At 36.8% G+C, this 22,098-nt stretch overlaps 1 protein-coding gene across 1 annotated transcript in view; it reads left to right on the top strand.

The window, feature by feature from the left end:
- Positions 1-22,098, top strand: part of VWC2 (von Willebrand factor C domain containing 2) — a 166,248-nt gene that overhangs the window by 20,212 nt on the left and 123,938 nt on the right. Inside the window, exon 2 of the mRNA XM_049777284.1 lies at positions 17,952-18,081. Within this exon, the coding sequence (XP_049633241.1) occupies positions 17,952-18,081 (130 nt within the window). The remainder of the gene's footprint in view (positions 1-17,951; positions 18,082-22,098) is intronic.

Raw genomic sequence — 22,098 nt, 5'->3', positions numbered from 1 at the left:
CGCTAAAAATCTCTTCCTTTGAGGCACTACAATAGTTAACCACTTTCTAATTTGCTTTTATTTATTCTTGGACAGTTTAAAAAACCCATAGCTTTATTTTCACTTCTCAGAGAGCAGTGTTAAGAAGGGATGGCTTTTAAGTACAAAGAAAACCCCATGATTTCTCACTCTGTCATCATGCTAACAGGTTTGTTACTGGACACTTAAGAAAAACAAAAACAGAAAAAGCAGGAATTGGAAAGACACTTTTACCGTCCTTATGACAAACTATAATGATTTTTGGAGTTTGCTCATTATTAGAGATCAAAGGAGAGACTGATTTAGTGTGCAGCCTTTCTTTTCTTTTCTTTTAATAATATCTTTATTTAAACACTGTGATTACAAATATGATTGTAGTTGGGTTTCAGTCATAAAAAGAACACCCCCTTCACCAGTGCAACATTCTCATCACCAATGCCCAACTCTCCATTCCCTTGTATTCGAGACAGGCTTTCTAGTTCTCTCATTCATTGACAGTGTTATAATAGTTCTCAGTGTAGTTATTTCACTAACTGCACTAGACACTCTTTGTGGTGAGCTCCCTATGGTGAGCTGGTCCTTCTGGCCCTCATCTCTGGGAATTATTTCAATAATGTCTTTTTTTTTTAAACCTATAGATGAGTGAGATTATTTTGTGTCTATCTCTCTCCCTCTGACTGATTTCACTCAGCATAATACATGTGCATCCATGTATAGGAAAATTTCATGACTTTACCTCTTCTGATGGCTGCATAATATTCCATTGTATATATGCGCCACAGTTTCTTTAGACATTCATCTGTTGAAGGGCTTCTTGGTTGTTTCCAGAGTCTGGTATAGCTGGATTATATGGAAAGTAAATATCCAGTTTTTTGAGGAATCTCCATATTGTTTTCCATAAGGGCTGGACTAGACTGCATTCCTACCAGCAGTGAATGAGAATTCCTTTCTCCCCACATCTCCAACACTGATTGTTCTTGTTATTGTTTTTTTTTGATGTGTGCCAGTCTCTGTGGTGTCAGATGGTACCTCACTGTTGTTTTGATTTGCATCTCCCTAATTAATGATGTGGAACTTTTTTTTTCATGTGCCTTTTGGCCATTTGTATTTCTTCTTTGACAAATTGTTCATTTCTTCTCCCCATTTTTTGATGGGGTTAGACTTTTTTCTTGTAAAGTTTTGTCAGTACCTTGTATATCTTACATATTAGCCCTTTATCTGATGGGTATTGGGTGAATAGCTTCTCCCATTCTGTGGGTGGCTTTTGTACCCTAGGCATTATTTCCTTTGAGGTGCAGAAGCTTCTCAGCCTAATATAGTCCCTTCTGTTTATCTCTGTTTCAACTTGGAGTGTGCTGTCTTTTCATCTAAGATTCTCACCATTATCTATAATTTGAACATAGGTCTTTAGGTGCTTGGATTGCAAGTGGTTGACTTGGTTCACTCCCCAGCACTAAGAATGGGACCCATAAAGATCCCTAAGGGTGACTCCAGAGCACTGAGAAATGAGTCACTTCTAAGCCTTGCAGTCACTTCTAAGTCTTCCAAAAAGTAAAGTGTGAAAAATAAAACTCGAATTTATCAGCAGTAGGATGTTGGTCTTTAGTTTTAGAACATTTCTTTTAATCCCCACATTTGCTGATGGTGGAAAACATAGCATCAGTGTAAAGTCTGTATGTCTGCTTGGAATATATTGGTCTTTGAGAGCTTCTGAATCTTTTTTTATTGAAGTAATTACTTAGCAGGTTATTTCTCACCATATGAAGATACTACTCAGTTTTATTTATGAACCACAACAAAGCTATCATGCAGGGCTTGGAAGGATTTACGCAGTCTAATCTGTTAGAAAGGTGACTTTTTCTTTTTTTTTCTTGTCCATCCTGTAAAGCTTAATCCCTAGGGTTTTGGAACAGCAGAATTAGATCCCTTGGGCCATCCTGGTGCTCCTGGGACTATGACTATAGGCCTCTTTTAAGGTCCTGGCATTTGGGGTTCTGCCGTTAGATTCATGGTTTTCAACCACTAAGGCCACTGATTCACATTCTGTTCTTCACCCTAGAAAGAATCGGTAATGCCTTTGGAATCCTTTTGTCTAGTCAAGAAATCATAAAATTATTTGGTTTATACCTTCCCTTACAGAAAAATTAGTCTACTGAGCATGTCCCTATATATCTTCTTTTAGAGAACAAACAGCAAGCACCACTCACCAGCCAATTGGATCTGATGATACCTTCATGCCCTGTATCTCCTCAGTGTTTCTTCCCTTCAGAAAGTACTAAGGGATCCACATCTGTTCTGCCCCTTGACCTCATTTGGCCACACGTTCTTGTTTTCTAAGTTGACCCTCTACCCTTCAATTCTAACCAAAAGCAAGAACACTATGTACAATCAGTTTAGCATCTAGTAACCTAACCTAACCTTGTGCTATGTTCTCTTTTATAATGCATTTGTCCATCCTTCTGTTTAACTTTGCCCATAAGAGGATTGAGCATTGTGGGCCAATCACCAATTGCCCGAGATTTGGGTTTTCTGTGGTAGAACTTCTATGCTCTAGACCAGCAATCTTTCAGGGAGACTTTCGGGGATCCTGATAGTTAAAACCCTTCAAAAGAAGGGAAGAAAAGGAAAATCAAGTGTTCTTTTGAGATCTTCTGAATCTTCTTATATTGGACTAATCACTCAGTAGTTCATTATTTCTCACCACATGAAAATGCTACCCACTTTTATTTATGAACCACAAGCAAGCTATCATCCAGGACTTGGGAGGATTTATGCAGCCTAATCTGTTTGAAAGGCGATTGTTTTCTTCTTTTTTCTTGTCCCTCCTATAAAGCTTGATCTTCAGGGCCAAGGAACAGTGGAATTATATTACCTCAGGATAGCATGGTGCTCCTGGGGCTCTAACTATAGGACTTTATTTAGTCCCTGGGGTTTGGGGTTCTGCCCTTAGATTCACTGGTTTTCAACCACTTTATATTAAAGATTTTCAGTACCTCCGTATTAATCTTTTAGGTGTCATTTCAGATCCTGAATGTTGGGAGTGGGAATAACCAAACAAACACTGCTGCTGATGGGAGAAATTGCTAAAGTGGATAGGAGAGCTGATTAAATGTTGACTAGAGTTAACTGTGAATTATGTATGCTGCAATATCTTAGCTTATGCTTCTATTTCCTTTCTGTGTTTGAATTAATTCCACTGCTGGAAACATGACAATGATTTGGGAAATTGTTCTGAGACTTTTGTGCTTTCCAGTTAGGTGATCTTGATACATCTGTCCTCGAGCTGGCAGCAGGGGCTTTCATCTTTTATGCCTCCTGCTAGTCCTGCAGTCACAGTGAAAGTGCAGATTGGAAGTATAAGAAAAATTGCCTTCTGGGATAGTGACTATTTCTGACAGAATAGGGACTATACTTTAAACAACCTGAGAAATGAATGCTGGAATACCATGATCAAGATTCTGGGGGCAGAAAGGTAATGTTGCTGTGGGATTTATGCTTCTGTGAGAGGGAGCAGGTAAAAGTGTCTGTAAATGAGTTTCTGCCTGCCACATTTGGACAAGCATTCAGGGCTGGAAGGCAAGCAGGATTCATATTTAAGCTGCTTTCTCCAGTAGTTAACAACTTGATACTTCTCATAATTAAAGATACAACTAATTAAATGAAGCCAAAATTCTTACAAATTAGATGGCTAATTACAACTGAGGTCATTAATGAAAATTATATGTGATAAGATATAGGACTGCTTATATATTATTTATTAATTTAGAATTGTTACTCCAAATCTCGCAACCACTTACTACATGTCAATCATTAATCCATGGAGGAGGCACTGAATTTAATAATAGTATCCAAGCGTGTAGATTTCATTGCACCTTTAGGATTTGTTTAATGTTTACATTGTGATGCTTATTCATACTTAATGTTTTAAAACAGTCAATATTTATGTCACAGTTTTTACTGCATCTATACAACTGAGGCAAACATACTTTCTAGTAAATATATTCTACTTTTATTATAACCAAGTTGATATCTCTCTTCAGTTTCTGCTATATATATTATTCACAATCGCTACATAAAATTCCAAGGACTGAAGCGATAGGACAATTGCCTTGGACACCACAGCTGGCTCACATTTAATTCTAGGCACCATGTAGTCCACCAAGCACTTCCTGGAGTGATTCTAGAGGACCAAGTCAGGATCAAACCTTGAACACAATCATGTGTGGTCCATAATTATTAATAAAAAACATTCCAAGATGTGTCTGTGTTTGTTTTTATTCATACTTGAGACTTTTCAAATATTTTTCCAAACATTTTGATACACCTGTAATTAATAAAACAAAATATCTAGTAGATATCATTTTTTAATTTATGGGAAGCACTGTGATTTACAAAGTTATTCATAGATGAGTTTTTGACATGCAGTAATATAGGACCAATCCTACCACCAGTGTCAACCTCCCTCCATTCATGTTCCCAGAGTCAATTCCATACCTCCTGCCTCTCACTGCCATTTTACCAGGCACCTTTTGAAGTTTGGTTGTTAAACTTTAGAGCTTTGAAACTTTTAGTGCTGTTGACTCTGTGGTTTAGATATTTAGTTCTGTCCTTTCTCTCTTTCTCTCTCTCTCTTTCTCTCTCTCTTTCTCTCTCTCTTTCTCTCTCTCTCTTTCTCTCTTTCTCTCTCTCTCTTTCTCTCTTCTCTCTTTCTTTCTTTCTTTCTCTTTCTTTCTCTCTTTCTTTCTTTCTTTCTTTCTTTTTTTCTCTCTTTCTTTCTTTTTTTCTCTCTTTCTTTCTTTCTTTCTTTCTTTCTTTCTTTCTTTCTTTCTTTCTTTCTTTCTTTCTTTCTTTCTTTCTTTCTTTCTTTCTTTCTTTCTTTCTTTACTTTCTTTCGGCACACCCTGTGACACTCAGGGGTTTACTCCTGGCTATGTGCTCAGAAATTGTTCCCTGGCTTGGGGAACCATATGGATGCTGGGGGATTGAAACCACAACCCCATCTTATGTCAGCCATGTGCAAGGCAAACATCCTAACTGCTGCACCACCGCTCTAGCCCCAGTTCTGTCTTTTCTTAAACCCACAATGTACCTGAATCCCTTTGATCCCTGACCACCATTATTTCACATCTGTCTTTTTCTCCTTTCACTCTATTTCTTTTCTTCTTCTTACTATATTATGGATTCTTCTTCTTCTTCTTCTTCTTCTTCTTCTTCTTCTTCTTCTTCTTCTTTTTCTTCTCTTCTTCTTCTTATTTTTATTATTATAAATGCTACATATAAATGACAGCATTCTATATTTATCCTTCTGCTAGATAACACAATTTAACATATCTTCCAGTTTTATTCATGATTTAGTGAATCACATGATTGCATCATACCTTAAATCTATGTCGTATTTCACTGTATATATGTACATACTACAGATCCATCACACATTCTTATGATTGTGGACATCAAGGCTTTCCAACTCTTAACTATTTTATTGAGTATGACAATAAATAGAGGTGTAAATATGTCCTTTTCTAATAAATGTTTTTGTGTCCTAGTAAAAAGATAATCAAAAGAGGCATTGCTGGGTCATATAACACTCGATTCTGAGTTTATCTAAAACTCTTCATACTTTTTTCCATAGCAATTGAATCTACAACATTCTAATTAGCAGCTAATGAGAGTCCCTTTTTCAACATACCTTTGCCAAAAGAGATTATTTCCAGTAATTTTTATATGTGCCATCCTCACTGGTGGAAGATGATATTTCACAGTTCTCTTGACTTGGATTTTCTTAAGAATAAATAGTGATGAGCATCTTTTCATATGTCTGTTGGCCATCTTCCTCAGAGAAATGCCTGTGTATTTATTTTCTCCATTTTAACACAATTCTTAGATTTTTTTTGGGGGGGGGGGTTAATCTTTGTGAGTACTCTCTATATGGTATTTACCAATGTCTGTGTATTTCTTTTTTTTTTTTTTTTTTTGGTTTTTGGGCCATGCCCGGCTGTGCTCAGGGGTTACTCCTGGCTGTCTGCTCAGAAATAGCTCCTGGCAGGCACGGGGGACCATATGGGACACTGAGATTCAAACCAACCACCTTTGGTCCTGGATCGGCTGCTTGCAAGGCAAACGCCGCTGTGCTATCTCTCCGAGCCCATCTGTGTATTTCTTTTCCTCATTTTTAATGCAGTTCTTAGATTTTGGGGGGATTAATCTTTGTGAGTACTTTGTATATATTGTTTAACACTTCATCTGATGTGTTGAATGTAACTGTTTTTTTTTTCCCACTCAGCTATATTTTAGTTTTCACCCATATTTGTTTTGCCACACAGCAACTTTTTAGTTTGATTAAGTTCCATTTGTTTAGCTTTGATTGTGTAGTCTTTGCCATTAGCACTCATTTAGTTTAAAAACTCATTTGAGATCGAGATCTTGTAATATTTTCCCTGATTTTTTTCATTGTTGGGCCACATCCAGTGATGCTCAGGGGGTTACTCAGAAATAGCTCCTGGCTTTGGAGACCCATATGGGATGCTAGGGATCAAACCCCCGTCCGTCCTGGGTCAGTCACGTGCAAGGCAAACACCCTACCATTGAGCTGTCGCTCCAGCCCATATTTTTCCTATGTTTTACTCAGTGTACTTTATAGATTCAGAAGTTATCTCCAGAACTTTGGTTCACATTGAGTTGTCATTTGTGCAAAGTGTGAAATATGAATGCAGCTAAAATTATTACCACAATTGGTAATCCAATTGTCCCAACCCCATTTTACGTTCTAGGATATTTTGTCAAAAATTAGTTGGCCATATTCTTGGAGTGCATTGTTGGATATTCTGTTCTGTTCCATTTGTCAGAAAGTCTGTTATTGTATCAATGCCGTGTTGCTTTGATTACTATATCTTTGTAGTTCTGCTTCAAGTTAGGCAATGCTATGCCTCCCAGTTTCTTGTTTCTCAGTATGGTTTTGGCTATCCAGAATCTTTTGCTTCATCACAACTTTTATAATTGTATGCTCTAAGTGCTTGAATAATGTTGCATGAATTTTGACGTTCATGGAGTTAGGGGTTACACTGAATTTATTAGTAGTTTAGGTAAAATGTTCATTCCCATAATATGAGTCTCTAATACACAAGCTTGCATTTCCATTTCCTTAGATATTTTTTAATTTCTTAATATTTTATAATTTTTCATTGTATAATTCCCTCATTTATTCTAAGTTTGCTTTGTTGTTGTTGTTGTTGTTGTTGTTGTTTTGGGTCACATGGCTACGCACAATGATTACTCAGGATCTGTTTTCAGTGAGCCAGCTTTTCTTTTTCTGGTAGGCTTGAGGAACTACATGGGATTCTGGGGTTTCAATCCCAGGTTGACCAACAAAGCAAACAACCTAAGAACGGTACTGTCTCTTCAGCCCAGCAATTGTTATTTTTGACACTACTTTATATAGGCTAGAGTCTTTTTATGCTCTGTTTTGTTATTTACATTAAGGAATGCAATAGATTCGTGTGCATTGTCTTTGTACCCAGCCACCATTCTGTATTGGTTTATTGCTTTTAGGAAAAATTTTAAGAGTTTTTGGGTCTTCATTTCACATCATTGTGACATTTGTAAATAGAGATAGTGAAACTTCCTCTTTGCTAATATGGGTATTTTTGTTTCTTTCTCTTAATTGTCATTACTTGGACTTATGTTACGTCAAGAGGAAACAATGAATGTCTTTGCCTTATGCCTGACTTCAGTGGGAATGCTTTCAGTTTTTCACAGTAAAGAGTAATATTAGCTATGGGTTTTATTTAGAAGGCTCTTCTTATCTTGAGAAATGTTCCTTTCATCCCTATTTTGCGGAGTCTTTTAATTATAAGTTGGTGTTGGGGACTGTTTAAATATTGCTCTGCATCAGTTGATATGATCCTATGATTTTTATCTTTTCTTTTACTGATGTGCTGTATGAAGGTAATTGATTTGCTTATTTTGAATTGTCCTTCCATTCTCTGGAATGCACTTAATCATGGTGTATGGTTTTTTGATAAATTCTTCTATTTGATGGGCTAATTTTTTGTTGATTTTTTTTCTTTTTGCATCAATGCTCATCAGGGAGATTGGTCTGAACTTTTCTCTTTTAGTAGTATGTATGTCAACTTTTGGTATTAGCATAATATTAGTTTTGTAGAAGATTTTAGGAAGGATTCCTATTATTTGATATTTTGGAAGATATTAAGGACCAATGGCAGTAAACCTCAAAATCTTTGATAAAACTAACTATAAATCCCTCTGGGCCTGAATTTTATTCTTAAGTAGATATTAATTACTCCTTAAATGTCCTTGCTTGTGATTGGCCTGGCTAGGCTTTCTACTTCCTCCTAATTCAGCAAAGTATCTCTATTTCTTCTAGGTCCTCTAGTTTAACAGAGTAAAATTATAGTAAGCTCTTATGTTGAATTTCTGGAAGTTCCATTGTAATTTATCCCCTTTTATTTCTGGTACAATAATTTTAGCACTTGCTCTTTTTTTTCCTAATGTTTCTTGCCAAGAGTATGTCTGTCTTGTTTATGCATTCAAAGAACCAGCTCCAGGTTTCAACGATTCTTTGTATTGTTTTCTTGAGTTCTATTTTGTTGACTTATTCTCTGGTTTTTGTTATTTAATTTTTTTTATCTGGTGGTGGGTTCTGTTGTTGTTTGTTCTGCAGATATGTAAGATGTGTGTTTGAGTTGTTGATTTTATCTTTTTCTTCTTTCCTAATGTATGCTTCTATTACTGTGAATTTCTCCTACTATTTTTTTTCTATGTCCCTTAGATTTTGTTAACTTGATTCTTAATTATTGTTAATTTTGAGGAAACTTTTTATTTCTTCCTCAATACCCTCTTTGATCTAGATGTTATTAAGCAGCATGTGTTCAGGTTCCATGTGTTAGTGTTTCTCCATAACTTCTTTTTATTGTCAATTTCTTGGTGGAACTGTGGCCTCATAGGATGCTTGGTACGATTCTTATGATAGTAAAATTATGTAATTTGGACTTATGCCCTATAATGTGATCTATCCTGGAAAATGTTCTGTGTGCTCTAGAGAAAAATGTGTAGTAATATTGTTGAGGATGGAAGGCCTATATAATTTGACTAGTCACAGCTCTTTCAGTTTCTCATTTAGAATATTAATGTACTTACTGATAATTTACCTATTTGATCTGCCCTGTAGTGTATAGCATGTTGAAATCTCCCACTCTCATGTTTCAATCTCTGGGTTTCTCAAGATATGTGGTAAAAAGCTTTAGAAATTTTTCTGACCCAATGTTTGGAGGTTATATTTTGATTAGAATTAGTACATCTTTGTCTATTGTTCCCTTCATCAATAAATATTGCCTATCTTTGTCTTTGATTACATTCTTTGGGTTGAATGAAATTTGGTCTGATATATTGCTATCCCAGCTTTTTAAATTTTGTTTTGTTTTTCAGTGCTTTGCATAACTTCCACATCGTTTTACTCTGAGTTTCTATCAAAAATATTATCGATATATTCCTATAAGCAGCAAATGTGTTTGTTTTTTGACCTATCCCACCACTCTGTGCTTTTTGATGTGAGAGTTTAGTCCAAAGATTTTCAAGTATATTATTGACATAAATAGCTGTTGTGCAATTTTACTTTGTTGAGTTTTTGCTTATACAATTGGTTATTAACTATCTATAGTTAATTCAGAGCCAGTTTGGTTATTGTGAATGTTGTCAGCTCTTTTTTGTATGAAAATGTTTTTAAATCCCTCCCTTTAATCTACATGAGATGTTTAACTTGGAAGTGAACTCTAGTATAAAAGATTCTTTCATTTAATAATAGGAATATGCTATTCCATTCTTTTTTTGCCTTGACTGTTTCACATGAGCAATAAGTTGTGATTCTTATGTACATTCCTTTATATTTAACATTTTTCTTTTCTCTTAATACTTTAAGTTGTTCATCTCTCTGTCTCTCTTTAGTTTTTACCATTTTGTTTACTGTATGTCTTGCTGTAGTTTTGTTTGAGTCTATTTTGTTTTGACCTCTCAAATTCATACAACTATCTCCAGAGAGAGGAACTTTTCTGCATTGATCTCTCCTTCTACTTTTCCCTTTTCCCCACCTTCTGGCATTCCTAGGATTCAAAGATTATTCCTCTTATCTTTGTTAAGTCTCTTGAAAAAGATTTCAAGCTTTTGACTCTTTTTTTAAATTGCTTTATGTAAGAATAGTTCCTTAATTTAATTTAATTTAATGAGCACAACCCTTCAGCAATGCACCCTTCCAGTCATCCACCACCTAACTCACTTGCCTTATTCTAGGGAGAGCAATTTTCATTTCTCACTCTCTCATTCTCTCTCCTTCTCTCTCTCTCTCTCTCTCTCTCTCTCTCTCTCTCTATCATTTTTGACACTGTGGTTTTCACTACTGTTAATGGAAGAGTGACCTCCTTGTTAGTTTTTCCACTTTCTGTGTAGAGTTCTTGTCCAGAGTTATCAATTCCAACTATCATTGTCCTAGTAGACCCTTTTCTATTCTAACTATACTCAATGCTCTTTGTTGCATGCTTTCTACCTTAGGACGGAACTCCTGACCATTGTCTCTATTGTATCTAGGTATTATTACTACACTATCTCTTGTATTTCTTATCATCTCCAAATCATGAGATTATCCTATGAATATACTTTTCCCTCTGGCTCATTTAACTTAGTATAATAGGCTCCATATATATCCTGTATAAGAAAATTTTATGACTTCCTATTTCCTAATGGCAGTGTGGTATTCTATTGTGTAGATATACCACATTTTCTTTAACCACACATCTATTGAACACACATTTTCTCAAAGAGAAAATACAGATGGTCAAATGACGCATAAAAAATGTCCTCATCACTAATCATCAATTATCTCATACCACAGAAACTAGTACAAATTACATAAACTAGAACAACCCATGCATGCACAGATGAGCAGAGAAAGGGACTCTCATTCACTGCTGGTAGGAAACCAGACTGGTATAGCTTCTGGAAAACAATATGTGCATTCCTCAAAGAGCTAGACATTGAGCTTCCATATGATGCATCAATACCTATATATACACTAGAAACACAAAAACACAATATAAAAATGCCTTCTGCATTTTTTTTCTGCCTTCATTTTTTGTTGTTGTTGTTGTTTTTGGGCCACACTCTGTAATGCTCAGGGGTTACTCCTGGCTATGTGCTCAGAAATCGCTCCTAGCTTGGGGAATCATATTGGATACTGGGGGATCAAACCGCAGTTCATTCTAGGTTATCACATGCAAGACAAATGCCCTACCGCTTGCACCACTGATCTGGCCCCAAAATCCCTTCTGCACTCTTATGTTCAGTACAGAACTATTTACAATAGCCATAATATTTTCCTTTCTTTTCTTTTGTTCTTTATATATTTTTTAAAATGATTTAAGGAAAATGTACCACATAGTTGATGCAGTTGGTCATAATGCCTTTCTTTCCAGATGAGTAAAAGCAATGTTATTAAAATAAAAAAGGAGCCTGTCTCTTGTCTCTCTCCTCCTTTCTCCTCACTCTCCTCTCTCTCTCTCTCTCTCTCTCTCTCTCTCTCTCTCTCTCTCTCTCTCTCTCTCTCTCTCCTATTGCCATCTACATGATCCTTGATTAAACATGGAACAGAGTTAATAAAAAAAATAAAAAGAAGAAAGGGGGTGGGTGGGTGGGAGGAAGGACTCCAGGAGAGGAAATGCAACTGTCAGAAATCAGGAACACCAGATTTCCTGGTGAACCTGCCTCTGTCTGATTCAGTGTCAATCCACCATCTTCTGCCAGTGGAAAAAAAAATAAAAATAAAAAAGGAAAAAAATAAAAAGGAAAAGAAGAAAGTTAAAAAAGGAAAGAAAGAAAGAGAAAAAAGAACAGTAGCAAGCACATTTATGAAAACTATTGTATTTCCAATGAAGTCATTAATACAATGGCAAAGGTTTAGCAAGCCCTTGGTAGCTGTCCTTTCTGTTAAATTGGTTCTTCCTATAGAGATATAAGTATTAAACAAATGATGTTGTCCAGAAATATTAGCACAGGAGCCGGAGAGATAGCACAGTGGTGTTTGCCTTGCAAGCAGCCGATTCAGGACCTAAGGTGGTTGGTTCAAATCCCGGCATCCCATATGGTCCCCCGTGCCTGCCAGGAGCTATTTCTGAGCAAATAACCAGGAGTAAACCCTGAGCACCACCGGGTGTGGCCCAAAAACAAAACAAAACAAACAAATAAAAAAAGAAATATCAGCACAGTTACTGATACTATGAATTTTAGGGGCGAGTACTTAGCTGCCAAGACTGGAAGAAGGAAACATGGAAGGAAGTACCCAGACTACTCCAAGATGCTCTGTTGATATCAGCCCCAGAACTGGTATACCTGAAATTTGGCTAGACAGGTGCCCCTGAAGGGAATTGTAGAGGGTCAGTGATAAGGCAGGGCCTTTGGGAAAATAGAGATTTTGGGTGATGGAGTCAGCAGGCACGGCTATGGCTGGGCAGTCCTCTCCTCCCAAGATGACCATCTTTCTGCTGCATGGGCCAGTGTACCCATGATCCTTCACAGCTCTGTTAACTACTAGCTCAAGAAAAGAGTTAGTCTATGGAGCTGGCTTGATTGGAACATGGTAACTAACTACGTTTGTGGGCAGCTCTTTTTTTCTTTTTTGACTTCCTCATTAAGCTGGCTTGCCATTCTTATTTAAGTTCCTGTGCAAGATTCTCTTACTGTGACAATCTGCTTCTTTGGCTTGCTAGCTCTTTCTATAGCTCCTTCAATTCCATATTTATGGATTCTCTCATCCACCGAAAAAGTTCTTCTTTGAGTTGATTGAATTTCTTGCTTATTGATTGCTTAATTTCACTGGCTAGTGCTTCCTTCATTTCTGTTGCCAGTGCATTGAGTGTTGATATTTAGGTCTTCATTGGCCAAGCTCAGCATTTTGTTGGGCTTGCAGATTTGCCTAATTTTATCTCTCCATATGCAACTGCAGTTGAGCTCCTTATTTTCCCCCATTGCTCTTTGTATTTTTTGAGATATTAATGTTGGAGTTTTAGATTTTTCTTAAATGAGAAGTAATGTGTTTAATTGCCTATACTAAATGGTGATTGCTTTTCAGGCTATTTTTTTCTTACTATGTAGAATTATTTGAGTATGCTGAGCAAATTGTAAACTATTTACTCAGTTTGGTTAATGGAGTTTTGAGGCTATATACTTTCAGAGAAATCGGAGGGCACATCTCACCTGCCTGGAAGTAGAGCAAGTATTTAGGAATTTATTCATGAGAAAGTACTAGTTTACAGGGTAGAAATGTAAATGTAGAAATGGTAGATCTGGCCAATTTCTTTCCAGAGACTTGGGGGTGTGCTGACAAGGTGGCTGGGGTCCTAAATTTTCAAGGGGGACTGTGCAGTTTCAGGATGACAGGTCATTATTCATTAATCTGTATTAGATCTGATGCTGCTTTTTATAAAATTCTCTTTAACTATCCATCATGAGTATGAATATATGAATACTGATGTATGAAAAAGAAAAGTTCCCTGAATCCAAGTACTCTGCTTTTCAGTTTTATCTGTCAACTTCTCAGTCACCTCTCATTTGTGTCCTTTCCTTCTTCATATTAATCATCTAACCATAGGAGATGAATGAATTAAGAAGAGAGATGAGGTACTTAAACTACTAGATAAGAATTCTTAATTATGAAATTATGCCTATTAGAGTCTTAGCATCAGCTTGGGATTCAGTCAGATCTTGGAGAAAAGTGACCATGTACAACAGTCTTAGGTTCTAGATTCAGACGCCTTTACCTACTCTCCCATGTATGCTATCCCATCCATTCTTTTGAGCAATTAAATAGAAGGAGAAATAAGACCATGTCACCCCAGATGCTGATAACTGATTTCAGCACCATGTTGTGACTGCAACCAATAGTAGAATCTTGAGCTGCTCTCTCAGACCCACTCCTGTGCTCCACTCTCAGTCAGGAGGAGATCTAGCATGTCTTTCATAGGTAAACCTGAGTTGAAGCTGCTCTTTTAGTCTTTGATCATACTCAACAACTGGACTATCGTGCCTTGATGTAATATTGTGTACAGAGGAGAATCCAATTCCCTGCTGTCTAGTATGTGTTGTGATGAGTTTAGATTTTGTATCGGTATGGCAATGAATTTTATTTAGTTACATTTCATATGTCATTCATAGGGGACTGGGTGATAGCAAAAGAGAGTAAAGTAAACATCCTTAGTTTTAGTTCCAAATATAGATTCTAGTATAGGACACAAAAACTCTGAAGCTGGGTCTGGAACAGCTATACTAAGAAATAGTACAAATGGAAGGGTATTTCTTGTATCCATGGCTGACTGTGGCATGATTCCCCCAAAAATCTACTGGTTTCCTGAGCTCCTCCTTAAATGATCCCTAAGCACAGAACCAGGAGTTCTTATCACTGTAAGATGTGGCTCAAAACCAAATAAAGAAAACTAATATTTGAAATGGTTAATCTACATAATGAGATGTTTTCCTTGGAACACATGACAAGCAGTGTTAATGAGGCAATGAAAAGTGAAAACAGTCTACACATGGTAGGTCATTGTGGGAGCATCTTGCAGATAAAGACCTGCATTATTCTTGTTTGCTTCTTTGGAACAGACCTGAAGGCTTAAAACTGGACAGTGACCAGGATCATTCAGCCAGCAATGAGTGAGGAACACGGGATGTGAGTTGTCTTTCCCATCACTTGACGTTAGCATCAATAAAAGCTCTGCTAGGGTCAGGTACCCAGCAGCTGATTGGAGAGTTGTAATAATATGGCCCCTTGTAAAATAAAAATTATTTATACGTTGGTGAGATCACCCAGGCACTATGTTCCTAATCCCTTTGGTGGATGGGTCTGATGAAGTAGAGTAATGGCAAAGAAATAATAAAAGCAGTCAGAAAAGATATTCATTGGAGTCAGCTCTCTGCCATGTCTCTCTTGTCTGTGCTCTCTCTCTACCCAGCACAAAGCCAGAGCTCTTCCTTTATTCAAACCAATTCCCAAATCCAGTGAGGGGGAAGATCAAGTCAGATACAAAGCAACTATCTAGTGGCATTTTATAAACCGAAAGAAGAAGTTAAGGAAATAAAGAAGTTGAGGGAACACCTTTGTTTAGGCTTTTTTTTTTTTTTTTTTTGTACCTAGATTCACCCTACAGTCCCTGTCCTGGGAAGAAGTCACTGAAATGCTGTTTTCACCTGGGGAACATGAACTTAGAACATCCAGAGACTTTTGACCGGAATAAGAGCATTTGCCAGGATAAAACAGACTGTGTCCTCTGAGGGACGAGCATGATATGAGGCCTGCTCCCAAAGTTTTTGCTCTCTGCTCTTTTTGTTCTCAGATGACACTGGGCAAAATCCTGTGAATATCTGTTATTCCCTGAGATGACAGACTCAGGGCTGTTTGGATTATAAGCCTCAAATCACACAGTTTGTTTTATTTATTTTTGGTGAAGTAAACAATATCAAAATACTTAAATAGGATTTTACTAATTTATTTGCTTTTTTTTTTTTGTAATTTTTTTTTTACTTGGGAACATGATTTAAAGTGCTGTTACTCTTGGAGTTTCAATCAGACATTGTTCTAGCACTGAAACTATAATAATGGTGAAGATATTCACATTCTCTTCACCAATGACTCAAGTTTGCTTCTCACCTCATTCTTTTCCTTCACAATTCTCTAATCCTGGGCCAAAGGTTTGCACCAAGGAAAGGATGTGTTCTAATCCCTTAACTTATCTTGCTACTCTACATATCACATATAAGTGATTCACTGCAAGTCTCTCTCTTTATAACATTTGATGATCTTACTGGAACAGTACAGAGATGCAATATTATATAAGGCCTAACATCAGAAAAGAATGTACAGTTTCTAGGCCACTGAACTCCGCAAAGAGTCCACATGTGGACAGCTGCTCTCAAGTGCCTGAAGCTTTTCTGAGTTTCAGCTGCATACACCTTTTTTGTCTTTTTTCTGAAAGCCTCCCCAGGGACAGGGTGATGACTGTTCAGGCTTTTCCAATTTCCAAGTCAAATCCTCACCACATCCTGCAATCTCTACTCTCAAGATTTAGTGTTGGATCACCTTAAGAACATCTCATATATAAAAATAAAACTGTCAACTCAGGATTTCTGTTTCCAAACCCAAAATTGTTTTCTCATACTGTTTGCTCCACTTATTACAAGGATGCTTCAGACTGGGTTGAGCATTGGTAGAAGAGAAGAAGCAAGGAGGTCAGCAGGATTCTGGAGAGCATATTATTATGGTAGCAAGAAAACCTTAGATGTACAAAGATGTTTATAAAACTATTTTTGTATAACATAGTATTAATTTTAACTTTTGCTCTTGTATTGCAAATTAAATCAGGTCAAGATTTTGTCCTGGGCTATTTCAAAGATGTTCCAGATTTTATTTCTTTAATTTGGGGAATAGAATGTGCTCTCTCTCATAATATCTCTCTAGTGCCCTAATATAGAACTTCTATAGCATAAAATAATCAGTCATTTTACTTTATTTTATTGTACTTTGATGTATTTGTACCTGGCTACCACAAGTGTAAAAATGTTTGAAAAATGGTGTCCTACCTCATTTAATTTAGAGCAGTGGATTTTAATCTTTGGTCCACAAACTGGTGCTAAAATACTGTTCTTAAAGAGTTGAAAATCATATCAGTCAAGACAAAGCTAAGTATCTGTGATGTTGTGTTATTTTACAATTATTTATTATATGGTTATGACTGTAGTACACAAGATTTAACTGGCACTCCCCTGCCTATGGAATTTAGTTTGACACTTCCACCCCCATTGTCTTTTTTGGTTTAGATTTTGAGGGACTAGACATTGTATTTCTCAAAGTTTACCCTGGCAAAGCTTGAAAGAACCATATGCCCTGTCAGGGATTGAAACTGGGTTGGGCACATAAGTGGCAAATACACTACCCTCTGTACTAATTTTATAGCTCTCTATTATCTTTAAAGCATGTAACTCTGCTTCATAGTTCCTGTTGACTTCTGCTATTTCATTCTTTGTCCTGGGCCATTAGAAATAAAAAATCACCACACTTGCTTTTTGAAGGAAAAAAATCCACACCACAGAGTGCCATGGGAAGAAATGACAGTGTGCGGTCTTTCCAGAGATGTTTCTATACTTGCCTGGAGAAATTCAAAGAATCACGCTAACAGATCAAAAGTACAGAAAGGCAAATCTAAGGCCAGAACCTATGGGTGCCTTGAAACACGGGTTGATAGTAAAGGAAGAGCAAAACTTCTTCTGTGAATTTTGAAGTTAGAAGCCCTGGCTTTCATAAAAGTTCTTTCTACAGCAAGATGCTTAATATCCTCGAGTCTCATTTTCTTTAGCAGAAAATAGATCTAGTAGTTGTCTACAAATGAGACACAGTGCAAATATTTCAGACAGGTTCTGGTAAGGTGCATGGCTCCAAGAGTCGTTGATCTTTGCTTCTGGTCTCTTCCACATTGAAAATGTTCCAAGGCCTGATTGCATTGTAGTTGGCAGGGATATGGAAAAGAAAGACCTCTGAAGGATTAGTGAAGAATTACATAGGATGTGGGACTTTTTTTTTTAAGTAACAAAACATTTTGTCAATATAATTAATAAAGAGGCAGAAATGCAGACGATTTAAGCAGGAGCTCTGGTTGGAGATAAAGGGGGGAGTAGGAAGACTGAGGCTCAGTGTGTTTATATTCTGGAAAAACCTGCTAAGGCTGTATCCAGACACATTTGTCCAGACAAATGAACTGGAAGATGTGTTTAGCATTCTTAAATATGAGGTTTCTTTGTGAAAAATTTTGGGGAAGAAAAACATACATTTGGAGAGTCTGGATGATAGAAGGTTTGACCATAACTGTGGGCTTCTGTTTCAGGTGTCTCCCTGTGAACACTGTCGCTGTGAAGCCAATGGGGAAGTACTGTGTACAGTATCTGCATGTCCACAGACTGAGTGTGTGGACCCTGTTTATGAGCCTGACCAGTGCTGTCCCATCTGTAAAAATGGTAGGTGTTCATTATCCGTATGAGTTCACAGTTTAGTGCATGAAGTTGATGAAAGACAGAGGGAAGGGTGAGTTTGAATAGATGTGCTTACAACTCCTCTGCATCTGTAATAACCTGTAGGTCCTAGGGTACATCAGAAGATATTCTTTAGGAAGGCATATCCTTTTATTAGTCACTTCCATATGATACTGGAATTAAGAATATGTTTGTTAGGATATTTCAGGAGATTTATATTATGGGGAAAAGACTAATTCTGCCAATTGTTTTTCTGAGGAGGGAGAGGGGTATGTGGGAGGGCTTTAGGGATACTGATGGAAGGAAGATGGAACTTCTGCATATGGAACTCACCTTAAGACTCTCATCTCCATTGTATTTTTTGTCATAATTGTTGTGTGAGTGTGAGCTTGGAATAATGCATGCATTAATTGTGGAAGTTGTGGATAACATAGATACAGTTCAAAGAAGAAAGACTGAAGCCTAGAGAAGGGAGTTGACTGCTTCCCTCTTAAGGATCCCTCTTCCCCCACTAAACATTTTCTAACAATAGTTAAGACTATTGAAATTTTGCTATGAGCACCTGAATGATAAACTCCCTATGTCTCACCAGCTACACCAACGGTCATCAAACTGAGTCACACTTGTTCTACCTGACATAGAAAATGATCTCTGCCTCTCAATTTCTCAGATAACCATAGAAATTGGATTGGATTGAAGAATTGCTCTTTTTGGAGAGGAAAGTCAGTCCTACTCAGGTTTTCCAGGACTGTTGCTTTTCTTCCCTCATGGAAAAGAATTTCAGGAGTAGATGAGTTGTAAAATACAAAAAATTTAATAATTCAAGAAAATGAGGAGAAAAAAGGGAGGTGAATGAGAGAGAGAGAGAGAGACAGAGAGAGAGAAGCAGAGAAAGAAAGGGAGAATAAAAGCAAAGTAATGATGATGCGAAGTTCTAAGATGAAGGTGCATGCCATAAATAAAATAAACATTACAGGAAGATATTTGGGCTTATTTCATATAATTTTACCAAACTACCTCTACAAAAGTCTGTTGCTGGATAGGTAGCCTAGGGGAATTTTTTGTTTGTTGGTTGGTTGGTTTTTAGGCCACAACAAGTGGCACCCAGTAGTTACTCCTGACTACTCAGAAATCGCTCCTGGCTGGCTCAGGGGTCCATATGGGATGTTGGGGATTGAACCCGGGTTCATCCTGAATTACCCACATGCAAAGCAAATGCCCTACCACTGTGTTATCACTCTGACCCTCACCTAAGGGAAATTTTAATGGGTTTAGCATGACCTGTGTCCCAGCCCTATAGACTTTTTTTCTTGGGCATTCAGCCTTGGAGACAATATCTTAAAGGTTTTCTGATCTCCTAAGATAGTCGATGTGTCCCAAAGGTCTATGTGACTTTAGGCTAATTTAGGTTCAAGATAGGTTTTTCTACTAATACATATTTCATGATCCCTATTTCTGTGCATGCAATAAAACTACTGTTTGTAAAAACAAGTTGCATCTATAAAAATGAGGAAGATGCTTTTCTTACTCCACTTTATATTTATTATCTATAATCAAATATTTATTGGTCATTTACCTTAGGGTCTGTTTCAGGATATTCAAGTCTACTTCGTTTATCTATAGGTTTGTCTTTATTCCAATACCATGCTATTCTGGTTTTATAGCTTTGTAATAAAGTTTGAAGCTGAGGAAAAGTGATGTCTCCCATCTGTTTTATCCCAAAGATTGTTTGAGCTATTTGTAGAGGCTAATTGTTCCATACTAATTTTAGGAGTATTTAATTTATTTCTTTGAAAAACTGTATGGGTATAGGGATTGCATTAAATCTGTTTAATGCTTTGGGTAGTATTGCTATTTTAATGATGTTAATCCCTCCAGTCCATAAACAGAAGATGTGTTTCAATTTCCTCATGTCTTGGACTAGTGTTTTATACTTCTCTTTGTATAGGTCTTTGATTTCTTTAGTTCACTTGATTTTAAGTACTTGATTTTTCTGAGGCACAATTGTGAATCAGTTTTTTAAGAAAACTTCCTTCTCTCTCACTATTTGTTCATAGAAAATACATGTATTTTTACCTACAGTTTTCTGGACTGCTACTTTACTATGAAGATATATTTATTGTAGAATAAAAGCATGCTACGGTCTTTTGTATATTGACTTTGTAGCCAGCCACTTTGCTGTATGGGTTTATTGTTCAAGAAGGATTTTTGTATAGATATTATGATTTCTAAGTACAGAATTATGTCATCCACAACTATTGAGACAAAAGGAAAAGAAGAGAAGAGGCAGAGAGAAGAAAAGAGGCAGGTGAGACTGAAATTGGGGATATTGGTGGTGGTAAATGTGCACTGGTGAAGAGTTGATCCCTTGGTGAAGATGTTGAAAGATAGTATGATTGAATTTCAATCGTTAACAACTTTGCAATGTGCATCTCACAGTGATTCAATTAAACATTTGTTAATTAATTAAACAAACGTGAGGAAAAAATATCATTTGCTTGAGGAAGAGTTTCCGTTTCTAGCATTGAAGAGGTTCTCTTAATTTAACTTTGTTTTGGCAAATAGTTTCTCTGTTTCCAGAAAAACATGTTAATTGGGCTCATTTACTTTTCATTTCTAACAATTGACTATTTCTTACCAGCAAATTAGGCAGAAGAGACTACCAACATTATTCTGAGTGAAAGCAAGCCCATGATAGGTCAAAAGCCTCAGTTTTCTCATGAAAGAAGGAAGAGCAGAGTGTTCTTGATTGTTGGGTGTAAACCAATCCTGGGAAAAAGGGTCTGGAACAGAGTGGCCATGAAGATTTAATAATCCAAGTCAAGGATAAGGGTGATAAAGTAGAATAGGCTTCCAATTTTGTGCTACAGAGCCTTCCAAACCAACAATGTTTATTGCCATTCAGGGGACCCCAGTATCAACCAGATGAACTGGACTTGCCCTCACAGTGAAAACCAGAGGGAGAAAAACCTTCACCTTGAGATACAGACCAGAGGAGTGCAGCAGCTCCTCTTAACTTCATGGCTATGCAATTTTCTTAGTCAATAAACCCCAGCATAACATGTATAAAACACCACACTTTAATTGTGAAACAACTCAGATGTCCACCATGCTTAGAGAATGAAGACGGTAGCTCTGATGACCTGACAAGTATCAACCACCTACATAACATCTCAGATAAGAACTTTAGAGAAGAAATATGGAGGATATTCAAAGAATTCAAAGAATGCATGGAATAAACTAAACAAACCACAACCAGACTCAGAAGATATAAAAATAGAAGTGAGGAAAAAAATCAAACTGAAATAACAGGGATGAAATACTTGATAGACAAAATTAAAAACTCACTGGAAAGCCTCACCAGCAAAACAACAGCTTCTGAGGACAGAATCAGTGAGCTAGATATTGAGCAGCTTATCAACTCCATATAACAGAAGAGGTTGGAAAAGAGCCTTAAAAATGAACAGACAATGGGAAAATTTCTTAAAGAATGTGAGCAGATGAAATTAGAAATATGGGATAAATGTAATAGAAGTAACATAAGAATTATTAGAGTCCCAGAAACCCTAGAATAAAATATCCAAGAAAGATCAACAGTCAAGATCATCATTGAAGATAAGTTCCCAGAACTAAAGGGTGCATGCAACCTGAATGCCTTAAAAGTACTAGCTAAGAGAGATCCAAAATAAAGATCCCCGAGGTACATCACAGTCACAAAGATGAATACTTACAAATAGGGATAGGTTATAGAAGTCAGCAAAATCAAAAAGGAATATTGTATACAAATAAGCATCTTTAATATTTACAGTATATTTAACACAAACAACCCTCAAGATCTAAAGTCAGTGGTGGGAAATAATGACAAACTCAATGTAATGAATGCTTAGCCAAGGATAATTCGTCCAGTCAGACTTATATTCAGGTATCAAGGAAAGTTACACTGTTTCACATATAAACAATAGCTCAGAAACCTTACAGAGTCAAAACCAACTTTAAGATAAG

The sequence above is a fragment of the Suncus etruscus genome, chromosome 7, assembly GCF_024139225.1.
Source record: "Suncus etruscus isolate mSunEtr1 chromosome 7, mSunEtr1.pri.cur, whole genome shotgun sequence".
NCBI classification, from domain to species: domain Eukaryota; kingdom Metazoa; phylum Chordata; class Mammalia; order Eulipotyphla; family Soricidae; genus Suncus; species Suncus etruscus.
The sequence above is the reverse complement of the archived record's forward strand: the minus strand, read 5'-3'. Positions and strand labels throughout refer to the sequence as shown.